This window comes from Bubalus kerabau, chromosome 17 (assembly GCF_029407905.1).
Source record: "Bubalus kerabau isolate K-KA32 ecotype Philippines breed swamp buffalo chromosome 17, PCC_UOA_SB_1v2, whole genome shotgun sequence".
Lineage (NCBI taxonomy): Eukaryota > Metazoa > Chordata > Mammalia > Artiodactyla > Bovidae > Bubalus > Bubalus kerabau.
In genome coordinates, this window is record NC_073640.1 from 8,704,664 (window position 1) to 8,720,802 (window position 16,139).

Below are 16,139 nucleotides of genomic sequence, written 5' to 3' on the forward strand. Positions count from 1 at the left end.
TGACTGAAGACTTTGCTTCCCCCCTGTCTCTTAGCTGGAGGCCGCTTGGAGGCACAGCCCTGTGTGACCAAACCCCAGAAGGGACAGCTCATAACTTTGGCCCATTCTGTATGGTGGAAGCAGGTCAGTGGGTCTGAGCCACACTCAAGAGGAGAGGATCTCACAGTGGTGTGAATACGGGAAGCAGGAAGCCTCAGGGCCATCTCGTAGTTCACAAATTAGGGTTTATTTAGTCTTTCTGTGTGAGTTTGTGCACGCACGCGCGTGAGTGTGTAAATGTGTGTGAGAGTGTGTGTGCACGCGCGCACACGCCTTTTGGTAAGCATTCTGGTGGCAGACTTAGGCCTTGCTCGTTCTTGGCCCTAAGCTGTAGTATTCGTTATTGATGCGCGTGTCTTTGCCTTGCTCTTGTTGCATTCTTTCTGCATTCTTGTCTTTCCTCTCTCTCGGCTGAGGGGTACCAGATGCACCTATACAAAAAAAAAAAAATGTGTGTGTGTATATGTGTGTGTGTGAGTGTTTATTATTTTGCACTTTTGTCTCATAATGAGAGAGATATGATTTAGTCTTTTAGTAAGAAAGCTTATGAAAAGAATAAAGAAACATATGGATTGTGTTTCTTAAAGTCAAGTATTTGTTTTCATGCTGATTGAGCAGAGGGGGCCATGTTCATCAGTGGCCCAAATTTTCTTTCTAAAAAAATACACCTATTTCTGAGTTTTGATTTAACTTTCAAAAATTGTCCAGAGATCCTAGACTTTTTTTTTTAAGCCATAATGGTCGATGAAGCTCACTGATCATTCAAAGCCCACATAGAATATTCTTCTTATTCTAGACCATGCATAAGTCTTCAGATTTGTTGTTGTTGTAGTTTTGGGGTCTATTTTAGGTAGGAATCTAAGAAAGAAAAACAACTTCCGTGTTGCTGTTTGGGAGAAATAAGAGATTGTGCACCCTGAAATTTGGTTCTCATGTTCCAAAACCACTCCTGTTAAGAGGTATACGATGTGAAGTATCTTATTTAGTAATATTCGAATTTCCCTTGTGGAAGATCATGCCCTTTTCCCCCAGCTGGGCTTCACCGTCTACCACCTTGTATAGAATCTGCAGCACTTGAAATATGTTATCTTTGAGTTTCATAGGATGGGGGTCTCTTTAATAATTTACATTTTTTGAAAAAAAGAAAGTGAAATATTCTTTCCAAAGCCAAAGTAATCGGCAGGAGTGTGTGGTGTTTGTTCAGCTGGATATCTTATTTATTTGAAGTACTGAGAGAAATCTCCCCTGACTGCTTAGAAAAGGGAAGAATAAACAGAGCGGGTGTCCAAGTAACCTGAGCCACAGAGGCTCTCGTTTCACAGAAAAGTTATAAAAAGTCTATTTGCCCGATCCAAAAAAAATACTGTATATCAACTACTGAGAGCTTTGTACTGTTTTCTTAGTATTCTCACTCTTTAAAAGAAAAAGAAAAAAAAAGCTGTAAAATCTGGGAACTTTAGAATTTGGGGGGGATATTTTAATATTCCGAGGCAGGTGAATGCCATGTCTGTTTTTCCTTCTCAGAACATGACTCCTCCCGCTGGCATGGGTGTGTGCTATGCGCCATCTGTCTCTCTGTCGACTGTAATCATCAAAGGTCGGGTAATGCGGTTAGAATGGCCGAGACCTAAGCATTTACCCTGGGCACGTTCCCTGTAAAGAAGGTGTTATGAAGATGTTTCAAAGGAAAAGAAAAATGCAACTTATTTCAAAAGAAGTAGAATCTGGAGGATACCCAGTGATGAAAGAAATACAGATTTCTTCTCTTTTTATTCCCTCTGTTATAACCATTAGACATGAGTTGGCATACTTCTTGTGGGTGAAAAGTGAGGGAACATACCAGCTTCCTTCATCCTGAACCTGGAATAGTCTCTTCTCTGTGATTTGCTTTCCCCTTAAACACAAATTCATGCATCACATCTTCCAGTGTCACTTCATCTCTGCCGGCTTCATATTTGAACCCATAGCCAAAATCAAAAACAAATTAAGAATTTAGCTAATCTTTGCTGAATCTACCTGACCACTGACATGCCTCCATGTTGGGCTGTGATGTGCAGATTTGGCCCGTATTGGGTGCAGGGTGGGAGATTTCACTGTGAGTTTTCTGGAAAGAAATGTGTGTTCTATAGGCTTCGAGGACCAGGGCAGCCGAAAGCAGCCACGGCCACAGCTCCCATTGGCCAGAGCTCACCTACCCATTCCGTTCCCACGGTCCCCTCCCAACAGGGGGTGGGTAGAGTGAGAAGAGCATGTCAGCCTGTTTTGTGAAAGAAGAATTCATCACCATGTAGCAGAAAGGCCACGCGTGGGGGTCCAAGTTGCAGAAATCAGGCTCTGCATCCCAGCCCTTCCTCCTCTTATTGTGGGCAAGTCACACTACCCTCTGGGCCTTGGGTTCTTTTTCTCTTTGTAATAGAGGAACCAGTTTCCCAGATCTTTAGATTGTCAGAGGATTAAGGCCAGCTCAACCCTTGGGCATGTGCTGGTTTTCTTTATATCCTTCCAGTTAATGTGAATTTTCCTGAAATTGACTGATTTCTAAGAACACATAGGAAGTATTGTGAAAGATCTTGTCCATCGTTTGGCCCTAAAACATGCCAATCCCCTGCTGATGAGAAATACTCTTTAAGGCTGAACTCCAGGCAAGACCCATGAGCCACCTTAGCACCCTCCTCCTGATACTGCGATTGTGTCATGATGCCCCGTCAGAGCGCCTAGTCCAGCTCTGTGCTTTGTCAGATCATATGCTGTTGCTAGCACGTCAGCCTCCTTGGTCTTTAGTGATTCTCATACATCTTGTCCACCTTCTTCTGTGTTTATTCTTTCCTTAAGTCACCTTAAATCCTTTCTTGGGAGCAGGTCATATAGGAATTAATGAAGTGATGTATTTGGAAGCAGAGGCATATTCCATTGAATCTCTTAATTACACCAGACCAAAAGCAACTCTGTCTTGGTCTGTACTTTTGGAAATGTGTCTATTGTCAATACTCAAGAGATTTTGCAATACCTCTTGAAAAAAAGTTTAATAAAAGCATCCCAGGTTTAGAAGAAAAAAAAAGCATCCTAGGTTTAGAACTTTGGAAAGCGTTCATGTTTTTTTTTCTTTTCCTCACCTTATTTCTCCATATGATTTACACAGTACTAATTATTTATTGTTATCCAGCATCATGCCAGCTACCCAGATGGTAAACTTTTAGTCAGACATGAATGTGTTTCTGTGTGTATGTGTATATCTAATCACAGTTCTCCAAGGGCTTAATAAATATGTGTTTATCCCTTTTTTGGTCTTTTTCTTTTTGTTTCTTGACTGTTCTCTTTCCCCTCTGTCCACTGTTGTTTTCCAGTAAGCTATTTATATCAACATATACCTTCATGAAAAACATTATGTATTCAGGTAACTGAAGACGGTTTGTAAAGACAGGAGGAGTTCATGATGGCGATGTATGTGGATGGTAGTAGACAGTAAGGATACAAGGAGTGGGTTGGTTGGTTTGTGACATCATGCAGACAGGCGTGTATACTTAAAGAATCTATTAGAGAGGAGAGGAAGATACAGCCTGCAATTTCAGCCTACTGTTTTGATCCTGAGGCTCTAAAAAAAAATGTTGATGAATAAAACATTTTAATCAGAACCATATCAACACTGATCAATTTTTTTTCCCCATGGGGGTCCAATACAGGGTGAATTCCATTAAGTCAATGAAATACCTCAATTGAGTTTTTAAACAGTACAAAGATAGTTTAGCAGTTGCTCTAAATTTTTTTTTTCTTTACTGAAATCCTTTTCACCAGCACCTGTTTTGTTTCATATATATTTGTTTTTTTTTTAATTTAATTTAATTTAATTTAATTTTTAAACCTGAAACACCAGAAAAATATGTTACTCGTTTGATAAAAGACTAATAGTCATGTCTTAGCTAGTACCTAAGAAATTCTCCAACAAGTCCACGCACTGTAGTATTGAGGGTTTCGTAGTTATCCAGGACTGCTCTCTGAACATGGTGATGATCGGATTCTTTTTCAAACTGCTAAAGACTTGGATGACTTTGGGACTCTCCCTCTCTGTACCGTGGTGGGGCGTGTAGTCAGTGACAGATCATAGCGTCCTGTTGTTCCAGATCAGTGTCTTACAGAAAATTTTTTAAAATTAAATTTTTTTATGCAATACATAAACGGATGCATGGGTACTTAGGCGTATCCATGTATGTGTGTCTGTGTGTATAATACGCACGTGGCTGAGTCAGAAGTTTCACCAAACAGTCTCCAGTGGTGGGCAGTGTCCTCTTTTCTTGGTTGCATTTCATTTTTTTTAAATGTTCATTGTGACCCATTTTTACCAGCCACTATTGATTTTACCTCTCTCTCTTATCAAAATGCACCCTGTGAAAACTACTGCTCTAAAACCGTTTAATTGCGACCCGTCTGATGAAATGCTCATGGGGAGCTGTGTGTGCTAACTTATGGGGTGGAAAATTTGAAAGTGAGCACGTCATTTTCCTTGGCCTCTGGGTGCTTACCTTAAAAGGGCTGGGGATTTAAAGCAGGTGAGGGTGAAGAGAGACGAGTGCCGCTGGACACAGCGCTTTTCTGCCTTGCAGGGTACATACGAGAATCGTCAGGTGAAATTCTAGAAGGAAGCTGACATTTACTAAGCCTTGAAGGTCGTGTCGGAGGAGGTGAGCATGTCAACACAAAAAGGAGAGAAGACTGAAGCCATGGTATGGCCAAGACTAGGGTTAGGGACAAAATTAAAACTCAGCAAAATCAAAAGAAGATTTCAGTGCGATGTTTCCAAAAAATAAAAATTGATGCGAAGAAAAATCATCTTGCACAAAGTTCCACATTTTAAATCAGGATAGGATCAATGTTATAGCAAAGGCTCGAGTAACAAACCTGGATTTGTGGTGAGCCACGCAGGAGGTGAAGGCAAAAAAAAAAGTCCACTGCGGGCTACAGATGTGGGATCTCATGATCTCACATTAAAGCTGAAATGATGATGGCGGCTAGATGATGCTGATGACGCTATACAGCTTCTGGTTTGGTCACTGAACGTGGGAGGTAAATGGGCAAGACTCCGTATGGGACATATACATCTGTGGATGGCGTTTTGTTGAAGTGCTTGTATATGTGTGCATGTGTGAGCAAAAACTATCTGATCATTAAGTGTTATTTAGGGCAGACAAAATATTACCCTGTCTAGTCTGCTTTTAAGGTAGTTGTATTACATTCTTGCTTGAGGATATCTAATATGGGAGTTAGTTAAGATGGGAGTATATTGTAATATCCGGTATTTTTTATTTCAATCAATGCAGTAATTTTCTGCTGGTGTTCAATATTTTTTCACATTTATTAAACATAATTTGAATAATTTTTACAAAAATAATCACTAGAATTGTAAACCTGCAGTCCTCTGAAACATCTAGCTTAAATCTTTTTGGTAATGACCCTTAATGAACGATGCAAGACAGATTTTAGGAAGAGAATATTTAGAATATCCAGAGTGTCACTTCCCCATAATATGTATAAAAATTAGCATGCCCAGTCATTATTTAAATAGCTGTGGTCTTTTAGTGAGTACCAACATTAACAAACCATGTTAACATGGTTTAAAATGTGTAATGACATTTGCAATGCCATCTGATGATGGAACTATCATATTAGCACCCACTGTGTTGACTGATCATCCTGGCAAAGAGCTGTTTGCGTCGTGAATGGGGAAAAGGCTCGTCCACTTGTGGGCTGGAAGCATTTCTGCAAGGACTGTCTGGAACGATAGCCCCTGGAAGGACGGTCTCTCTGATGTTGAATTGCCGTATGATGTGTGCCCACCCTGTGATTTTAATTTGCTGTGCACTTTTCAGAGTTGGCATATGTTCAGACCGAACGGTAATGTTCTGACTGTGTGTTCTGTTTGTTTTCTTACCGAGGTCCTCATTAGAGGCCTTTCCAGGGCTTTCCTCAGATCTCAGATGATGGCTCTTCCGAAGCAGGATTATCCCGGGGCAGCGAAAGCTCTCCTGAAAACAGGCCATCTCCCCCACTTAGAGTAAAATGATGAAAAGCTTTTTCATTTGGTCCGGGTTTGCTGCTTGTTCTCTTGGTCCTTTCAAAGTAAAGACCGATTAGAGAACAGAGGTTTACCACGCAAGGGTCGCTTTATGACTAACACATTCGTCCTGAGTGAGTGAAGGCGAATTCCACCAAAGTGGAAGGAAATACAGAAGCTCCTTTTCTTGACTTTTTAAAGAATTCTTGAATTTTATTTTCCAAATGCTAAGCTTTCCTTTGGGAAATTTTAATGCCCTTTCTTACAAGACTCTCTGCTTTGACGATATTCGTGGGAAGCACAGAGGGGGATGTATAAGCACAGCGTGAGTTTAGCAGCCTTCGCTGGACTCTGGAACGTCCCTGATTCACGTTTCTAGATGAGGGAACCGAGGCATCCCCCAGAGATGAAGGGTGCCGGGTGATCGGGTCTACAGCAGACATGATCTGGTCCATCTTGTTCTGCAGACTCCTTTTTAGCTTTTATTTCCTTCTCCCCCATTCCTGGCCAGTCAGTTGTTTTGCTTCATTGACATGGCATGATTTGACTTAAACATTTACTTATTTTCTTATCTCACATCTAGAGCATATGTGGTCATTTTTAATTGTATTATTGCACAGCATTAGAAAAAATAAATAGAATATAAGTCACCTGACTTTTAGCATTAGTAGTAAGAAAGACGGTCTGATATTAAAAACATACACTTTTTATTTGAATATGTATTTTTTGTCGTTGCTGTTTAGTCACTCGGTCATTGCAAAACCCATGGACCAAAATTCACCAGGCTCCTCTGTCCATGGGGTTTTCCAGGGAAGAATACTGGAGTGGGTTGCCATTTCCTTCTCCGTGGGACCTTCCCAACCCAGAGATTGAACCTGTGTCTTCTGCATTGCAGGTGGATTCTTTACCACTGAGCCTCCTGGGAAGTCCTTTATATATGAATATACACACAAAAATAATATATACACTCATGTGAGTACCGGTGCATACCAATAGGTGGCCCTCTGCCTCACCCGTGTGTGGTTTGAGTTGGAATCGGCTTATCGAATGTGGAGGGAAAGAGCAATGGAGTAATTATAGTACATCCTTACTCGGCCTTGAGTGGATTAAAAAACCTTCATTTCCAACAATTTCCATTCCCCATGTCACCTCGGTATTTAATTTACTTCACTTACATGACTACCTGAAGTTTTCCTAGGTTAGTTGCTCCTATTAATTATAACCTAGAGGGATAGTATTAGTACACTAAATAGATTATATTATCTAAGTGGAGGCCAGCAGATGTCTTTGGAGGAACTGATCCTCCAGCAGCTTATGTGGTAGAACGAACTGAGGCATCCTGAGCCATCTCTAGCGGCCACCCTGTTGTAACCTTAGAGGTTACCCAGGCCGAGCCCATTCGTTTAGAGTGAGAAACTGAACCCTGAAATGTTTCAAGTTCTCACCAAAAGAAAGTGTTTTCACTGGGCTTTGAAGTGGTGTCACTGGCGTGGCCTCTCTGGTATTTTGAGTGAATGCGTATTTCTGGCATAATTGGATATTTCAGTGGCCTTGGAGCAGCGCTGTGCTACGGGTTCCTTTAGTGGGTTATCTGTGTCTACTGAGTGAAGTGCACTGTGGTGGTCCAGGATTTTAGCTTTCATCCCAAGGATCACCTCCTCCTCTTCACCTTTTTCCTTCTCTCCCACCATTGGGGTCATATCTGGTAAGGATCACCTCCTCCTCTTCACCCTCCTTCTCTCCCACCATGGAGGTCATATCTGGTATCCTCTATTTTGCTTTGCTTGGCTTTCCTTCGTATGTCTTTGAAATCTGTACACGTGCGTATTTGTGGCGCATTAGTTGTGAGCTCTCAAGACATCAGTAGTTTTATATCGGGTGAAATTTGCTCTCTGTGTTTGCATGTCCCATTATTAAAGGCTGCTGATGTTTGCCTATTCTTCTAGTTTAAATATAGTTCAGTATTTTATAGTGATATCAGGGGCTTGTTTACATTCTCACTCAGCCTGAAGGCCTGCTTGATGTTACGAATGAAACATTGCCAGACTCAATTTAAAAAACCCAAGAAGTTGTATATAATAGAATAATGAATGATTCTCTCCCAAACCCATTGGTCTAGGACAGAGCTTCACTAAACCGAGTTTGAACCATAGCAGACCCACCTTAGATTAGTGTGCTCTTATTTTGCCCTTTTTTTGGTTAATTAATTACCCCAAATTTTATCCTCATAGGACCTTGGGTGTTGCTTCGATGCCTACAGAGATCTTCATTGTCCAGTTCTAGAAGCCACTTTATTTCTGAAAGTCTTTACCTGACAGTTTCATCAATTTCTGTCCCTCTAGGACAAAAACACACAACTCCTGGAGCTCTCCTCGGAGGCCACCGAAGCTCTGTGTGGGTATGTGTTGGAGGTAGGCTGGTTTAGGCAGGGTTTCCATCACTCCAGACATCTGCCTGTCCTGTACACATGTTTTTATTGACAAACACAGTTGGGAAAATTCAAGAAAGCAGTATTTTTAAAAGTACTTTTAAGGCATAGAGAAATACCTAATTGTTTCTCTTTATGTAAATCCAAAGTACTTTTCTTACAGTGAGGGACTAAATATCCATGCTCGCTCCCTCCTCTCTCTGAATTAATCGAGTGTTATTGCTGCCTGAATTTGCTCCACTGAACTCCAGCAGCTCGCAGGACTCCAGGCTCCCGCGATGTGTGGAGAGTTAAACACAGGGACCCCCAAGTAGGGAGGTGACCCAGAATTCTCATAACGTCAGGCTACGTGCTCCCCTGGAAGGTAGCCCCGCGGCAGGTGGGTTTCTCCAGTGCCCATAAACCCAGATGCACACAGCAGCCTGGTCCGTGGGTAACGGGGATTTTGCTGTTGGTTTAAAAAAATCAGAGTCAGTTTATCATGTTGTTGTTTTTAGGATATTTTAGGATACACTTTTACACATGGTGTTAGACTGTCGTGTTTGCAGCAGGAACTAAACCAAGCGCCCTGTTTCTCTGAAGGTCACTTTGCCCTCTTGGACCTTTCTTCTGTCACTTAGCACGGTTGTTTGACTTTTCATGTAAGTTCATTCTTAGGTCTCACATGGGGAGCTGGGGTCGGGGCGGGATGTACTTGTCACCGAGCGGGCATGGAGATGCTCACAGCACAGGCGAGGCGCCGGCCAGTCACCTGGGACGGCAGAGGCCACCCGTGAGCTCTCGAGGCAGCCTCGGAGCCTTCAGTCTGTCTTTAGGATGCCGACCGAGGATGGGAGCAGCGAGTCCCAGTCTCACTGTGGTGCTTTCTAGGTTCTGAGGAAGCACCGGTATAAACGCACACTGTTAGGTTGTATCAAGTCTCCTTCTCTCTGTGTTTAAACTGACAGTTAATTGCGGATGACACCATCAAATAGACGAAGTCTTGGAATACTCTGATGCCCAGAGTGTCCACATGGCTTTGCATTGAAATTGTGTTGAAAATGGCTACCCAATATTAGAATGGTCCTGTCTAGAGCATTCTTACTGGGTATCCTTGGGGTGTTTTCAGAGTTACATGGTGGTGCAGAGAGCAGAGAAGAAGCATTTGCTGAGTGTCAGGCAATGGGCCAGGCATTTCTTACATGTCCTTGCGCTGACTTCACTTCCCTAGTAATCTTTTGGGCTGTGAATTATTATGCCCATTTTACAGATGAGAAGACAGAAGCCTTGAGTGACTGGCCTCAGTCCTACCGTCGGTAAGCGGCAGAACTGAATATCTGACCCAAACACACATGCCCTGCCCGTTGCATCTTTCTGCTTCTGGAAGCATGAACTCCCCTGCATGGCACAGCTTCTGCGTTCCCGCTCAGCCCCAGGACTGAGCTTGGTTTTATGGTTTGTCCTACAGTCAAGCCTGGCACTATCGCCAAGGAGCTGGGCAGCTGCTCTGCCACTTGGGAACGTGTGTGGTGAGGAGTAGGACAAGGGCGCGTTGTAAGGAGTTCAGTCTGTCCTTTGATGCTTGGGACCTGAGGCCTGGGAGGAGTCAAGGAATGGAGACAGGGTTCGTGGGCTGCCTTCTCTGGTCACAGTGGGGGCAATTCGTGCTTTGTATTTTCCTTCATTGCTGTCAATTTTACAAGCCGTCTTTCACGTAGTCTTTCTAGCCCTTTTCTATCCTTTCCTCTTGGAATGCCGGTGCTTCAGGTGCCCAGATGTCCCTAAACCTACCTGAGACTAGAACAGAGATCAAACTGAACTAGACATTCTGCAGTCACCAGTTCCTTTTGTAGAACATTGGCCTGGATAAGATTTGCAGTTTGTCAGAGAGAAACCGGACATGGCAAAGGGGAGTCTTGTCTAATGACCTGCTACAACTTTGCTTTTCAAGAACTAAAGAGCACACTTGACCCCTCTTAAAATATGACATGCAGTGTGTTCGGAACCAGATGATGCAGCAAGGCTTGGACTTACAAGGTGGAGGGGTCCCTGAGCCATTCTGGTGATGGTCGATGCTAAATGGATGCTTCATTTGAGTGGAATTATGAACTTGCTCTATTATATTAGAAGCATCACTTGTACCTTACTCCAAGCCGGCAGTGTTTTCCTTGGAGAACAATGTTGAGGAAATCGGGCCCCCAGATCGCTATGGGAATATGCACGTTGCTCATCCCATTTTCCAAATTCTGGCCCCAGGCGCCACCAGCACCACGGCTGGAGTTCTCATCCTTCCCTCACAGGCGTCCGGCCCAGCCGTGGAGGTTCGCAGACTGTCTGGGTATTGCTGTGTTGTCCTCTGTGTGAGTGCGGTGCTGCAAGAAATGCTAGAAAGGTGTAGAATTTTGCGTCTGACGTCACTATCCACAGAAACTGATCTCAGCCTTCACAAGTAATTCTTATAAATCCAAAAGCCCATCTGCCAGATCCTACTTTCCCCTGGCTGGCCTCTGTTTAAGCCAGGCCCTCCTAACATTCTCCGTGCCCTGCTGCTGTATTCTCATTTATCTAAATGAGGTGCTAATTGGTATGTTTTGAGAAGGTAGAGAGTTCTGGGCAGGAGAAACCCATGCGAGCAAGCCAACTGCATGTGTCCTTGGGACTCAATTTCGTTTTATGAAAGGCGAAATAAAGACAAGCTACACAGAGCTTTTTTGCGAGGATCCCCATAGGAGTTCGTCTCACCTAGTGACGGGCAAGGTCCAGGAACAGCTGTCATTTCAGCACAACGCTCTTTGCAAAATCAGAGCCAGTTATGGGCTCTGAGCCCTTCCAGGTTCTGCCTGAATCCCTTCCAGGTGCCCTGTGTGAAAACACACCGCGAGGAGATTGGACATGCCCTGTGAATGATCCCTTATTTATTATCATCGAGCCCTCCCTTTTTTTTTTCCATCCTGCCTTAAAATTATGGGCTGGAGCAGTTCTCAAGACTATTTATTTTAGGGGAGGAAAATGTTTTCCTTTAACCACAACATTCATGCAATAGCAACTGCTGGCAGTTGCCCCAGCATTTAAGGAAATATTGTTGTAAGGCTTTTATGTTCTGTATTTCAATCAGCCAGAGCCAGCAGTATCCCCCTAGAAGGACCCTCAACAGACCATTTTTAGCATTTTGCTACAATTAAACTCCTCTGGTTTTAGCCCTCAGGCAATTTAGTACCTTTTTACATATGCACATTATGAACTTTTGACCAGGGTCTAACAGTCATATATTAGAGTGCCGTTCTTGAAAGCGGGCTTAACAAGTTCCTCTGAGTATTGCACTCGGAGCCAGTTGTGGAAAAGGTAATTGAAGCAACTTGCAGCGAGGCCATTCAGAATCTCAGCGATGATCCTAAATATCTCTCTCGCTCTTTCTTGCTCGCTCTTCTTTTTTTTTTTTCCCCTCCTGCTTGTTTCCTCTGGAAGCTGGTAGCAAGAGCTTTCAAAGTCTGTGATTGATCTTTTATTCAGTAGCTAACGAGGGCTGTGATTCTATTAGCGTGCTACAAGGCAAGAGAGCGGTGATTTAATGAAGTGTCTGGCGAGCCCGCCATAGATTTATCCCATTGTCGCTAATTTGCAGGGCCGCGGTAAGCATCAAGGAAGCCGCTCTCGCACCGCTATTAAGCAGGTATTTCCTTAGTAAATTGTTGTAAGGTCAGGTACAGTTATCCGAGCCCCAGCGATGCCTCCCGTCTTCCGCGCCTGCAGATGACAGCCTCCGTGCTGAGCGCTCACTGGAGTGGAACCGGGAGATCAGAGGTCCGACTCCAAGTTGCCCTGAGCAGAGGCAGGAGCAGATGAACTGCCAGGCAGGGGTAATAGAGTCATAATTGGTGATTAGAACTGGAAAGGTGCAATAACATCTTAATACAAACTGGCGGACGTTACCGTTACTGTCAGTTGTTGTAAACGTGTCCTGCTGCCTGGACCAGATCCGTTTCCCCTTGATTAGCTCTGAGCATCCCGGCAGCAGCCACACTGAGGGCCTCCAGACGGTGGCTGCGGCCCTGGGTCTCGCCCCATCCCGGCTGTTTCTCTTGGGCACTGGCCCTTGCCCCCCTCGGAAGGCAGCACGGTAGCCTTTGCCCAACCATCCTGGGAGAAGTGGGGTTTCCTAAGTGACCTCTGGTATTCTCTCTTCCCAGGCACAGTGATGTTTATACACACTGGCGTGGAGACTCACTGAGCATTTGATAAGGGGAGGTATTTGCCTCGTGTCAAATCCATACCCCACTGCAATCTTGAATTCATAGGAACAGATTTGGTCTTGCCGTGCCAGGAGGTAAAGAGGAAAGAAAAGGAATGCTCAGCACTAAGGCATTTTGCACTTGAGATGGATGTTTTCTGAGACTCATGGGGCAATTTCAGGTGCAGTCTGCCTCTTGAGGTGCCCTTGCAGGTGTGGGTAGGTGGTGTCCATCCATGGGAAAAGGCTCATGAGGACATTCCTTTACAGTGCTTCATAAAATGCCAGGCTGACTGAAAGGACACCCCTTTAAAAACAAGGTGTCTAATTGTGATTTTATACCTGGTTGGAGACTTTTCTATGCTTTCCAGCATAATTATTCTTTAAATTCATAAAAAATGGAAGCCATCCAGCATTGTCCAGACATGCTGAGTAGATGTCATTATTGATAAGTATTAGGTGACTGGTCATCTGTTTGGTGTCACATGGTATTAGACAGGGCAGGATGCCTAGGAGCGAAGATGCCATTGAGAGGCGATAATGAGACAGTGTATGCAGACCAAGTTCACATCTGGCCCGTAATAGGCCTTCAACTCTTTTTTGAGTCTGTGATTGTAGAATCTGATGGGTGAAGTCTTAGTAGGTTCTCACCCTGACCCCTAAACCTTAACGATTCTAATGCTTAATTCGCTCCCACGCTGTTTTGTATTCAGTTCAGTTTGGTTGCTCAGTCATGTCTGACTCTTTGCGACCCCATGAATTGCAGCACACCAGGCCTCCCTGTCCATCACCAACTCCCGGAGTTCACTCAGACACACGTCCATCGAGTCAGTGATGCCATCCAGCCATCTCATCCTCTTTCGTCCCCTTCTCCTCCTGCCCCCAATCCCTCCCAGCATCAGAGTCTTTTCCAGTGAGTCAACTCTTCGCATGAGGTGGCCAAAGTACTGGAGTTTCAGCTTTAGCATCATTCCTTCCAAAGAAATCCCAGGGCTGATCTCCTTCAGAATGGACTGGTTGGATCTCCTTGCAGTCCAAGGGACTCTCAGGAGTCTTCTCTAGCACCACAGTTCAAAAGCATCAATTCTTCGGCACTCAGCCTTCTTCACAGTCCAACTCTCACATCCATACATGACCACAGGAAAAACCATAGCCTTGACTAGACGGACCTTTGTTGGCAAAGTAATGTCTCTGCTTTTGAATATGCTATCTAGGTTGGTCATAACTTTCCTTCCAAGGAGTAAGTGTATTAGGTTAGTTATTTTTGGTTAAGTGAAGAACTTAAAGGAGTGTTTTACAATAATGGGGCTCCGATTGCAAAGGATCGTCTGGTTGATTAGAAAGAGCCAAACTGCCCAGTTTCTCAGTGTGGACCTTTGGGGCTCAGGACAGTTGTGTTCAGGTTGCCTCAGGTCTTCAGTCTGGAGGTCACAGCCTAGGTCACACAGGCAGTGGCCTGCAGGGTCCACGAGGCGGATCACAGCACAGCCACACCAGTGCAAGCTCTGCCAGGGCTTTGGCTGCCAAATTGTGGAGACATGTCATAAAGAAGGCTCAGGCTAAGGCTCGTTGCTGAGCGCTGTGGCTGCGGGACACGGAATCGAGGGGGAGGAAAGAAAGAGGGAGAGGAAGAGCAAGGGGCAGGAGAGCAGAGGACAGTGGGGAGGGAGGCGGGAGCACGGGGGTGAGCTGGAAAAGCAGGGGGGGCTCACTGCGGACGTCGCCAGCGGCCTGCCGGAGTCTGTTGCGCGCTCACGTCTCATTTAACCTTGATGGCGACCCCCGTTCTCTACACTTGTAGTCTGGATGCCATGGCAGAGGCAGGGCTGGAGCCCTGGTCTGTGTGCACTTGCCCTCTATTTGTGAATACAGAAGTGCCACCTTGTGTCAGGAAGCTTCTGTCCCCTTCTTCCTGGGGTGGCCTCATTTCTCTAAAGGTCTGAGAGCTGCTGGCCGCCCCACTTTCATTTCCGTAGAGGCTCCCATTCGGTCTCCTTGTTGTACAAATGGACAGTGCACACTCTTCGTTTTGATTTAGAGACATGTATATGGACAGTCAATAAGGAGAATCAGGAAAAGGAGAAATAGAACTTTAAATGCCCATTTCTTAAGTGGTTGAATAATCGGGGATGGAAATCATACTGATTTAGACCTGTAGATCATTCAGGCTACCATGTCGTTTCCCTAAGTGGCCGTGAGGAAAGGTTTGTCAAAGAACTGTCCGTTTTGTCTTATGACCACAAGCTCAAAGGTCGGGTCTATATCCCTGGGTAATGTGCCTTTTCAACGATAATCACAGGGACTCATAGTTTCTTAATTTACCCTGCTTTCCAGGAATGTGTGTTTTCTACTTACATAACCTGTATTGGCAGCGAACTCCCTGTATATTTATTTTAAAAATTTATTGAAGTTAGTTTGCAATACTGTGTGAGTTTCAAGTGTACAACAAAGTGATTCACTTACATAAATGTATATTTCAAATTATTTTCCATTATAAGTGATTAGATGGATTGAATATTGTTCTCTGTGTAATATAGTAAATCTTTGTTATCTATTTTATGTATAGTAATTTGTATCTGCAAATCCCATACTCCCAACTATTTTATCCCTCCTCACTAAAACTCCTCCACAAAAGCTCCTTGTTAAAAAACACCCACTGTCAGCAGGGCTTCCCTGATAGCTCAGTTAGTAAAGAATTCGCTTGCAATGCAGGAGATCCCGGTTCGATTCCTGGGTCAGGAATATCTGCCGAAGAAGGGATTGATTACCCACTCCAGTATTCTTGGGCTTCCCTTGTGGCTCTGCTGGTAAAGAATCTGCCCGCAATGTGGGAGACCTGGGTTCAATTCCTGGGTTGGGAAGATCCTCTGGAAAAAGGAACGGCTACCCACTCCAGTATTCTGGCTTGGAGAATTCCATGGACTACGGTCCATGGGATCACATAGTCAGACATGACTGAGCAACTTTCAAAAGAAAAAAATCAGCAGGCACCAATGGTATCATCAGTTTGTTTTTTATTTTATATTTCATGATTTTTTTTTTTCTTTTTGAAGAACTGATGTTTAGAATGAGAGTTGCATTCAGATGGGCTTAATTTGTTTTTGAAGTAAAAGAGGCTGACATGTCAGATGTAGATGGTTGGTCACATATTACATGATTCCACTTATGTGAACTATACAGAAATGGCAGAGCCATAGAGCCAAATTTGTGGTTGCCAGGGGCTGGTAGGGAGAGGGAATGGGCGATGTCTGCTGATGGGCTTCCCAGGTGGCACTAGCGGCAAAGAACCCAACTGCCGACGCAGAGACATAAGATGCACGGCTTCCATCCCTGGGTCGGGAAGATCACCCGGAGGAGGCAGTGGCAACCCGCTCCAGTATTCTCGCTGGGAGAATCCCATGGACAGAGAAGCCTGGCGG

At 44.3% G+C, this 16,139-nt stretch overlaps 1 protein-coding gene across 14 annotated transcripts in view; it reads left to right on the forward strand.

The window, feature by feature from the left end:
• WWOX (WW domain containing oxidoreductase) overlaps window positions 1–16,139 on the forward strand; it is a 550,729-nt gene that overhangs the window by 278,346 nt on the left and 256,244 nt on the right. Inside the window, exon 9 of one of the 14 annotated variants that reach the window (XM_055554126.1) lies at window positions 1,564–2,317. The exons of 11 other annotated variants lie outside the window; for them this stretch is intronic. In XM_055554126.1, coding sequence (XP_055410101.1) covers window positions 1,564–1,698 — 135 coding nt within the window. In that variant the 3' untranslated portion in view covers window positions 1,699–2,317. Of the gene's footprint in view, window positions 1–1,563; window positions 2,318–4,637; window positions 5,933–5,966; window positions 7,728–16,139 lie in introns of those variants that run through there. 2 more of the 14 variants (XM_055554127.1, XM_055554133.1) reach the window with 2 other exon arrangements.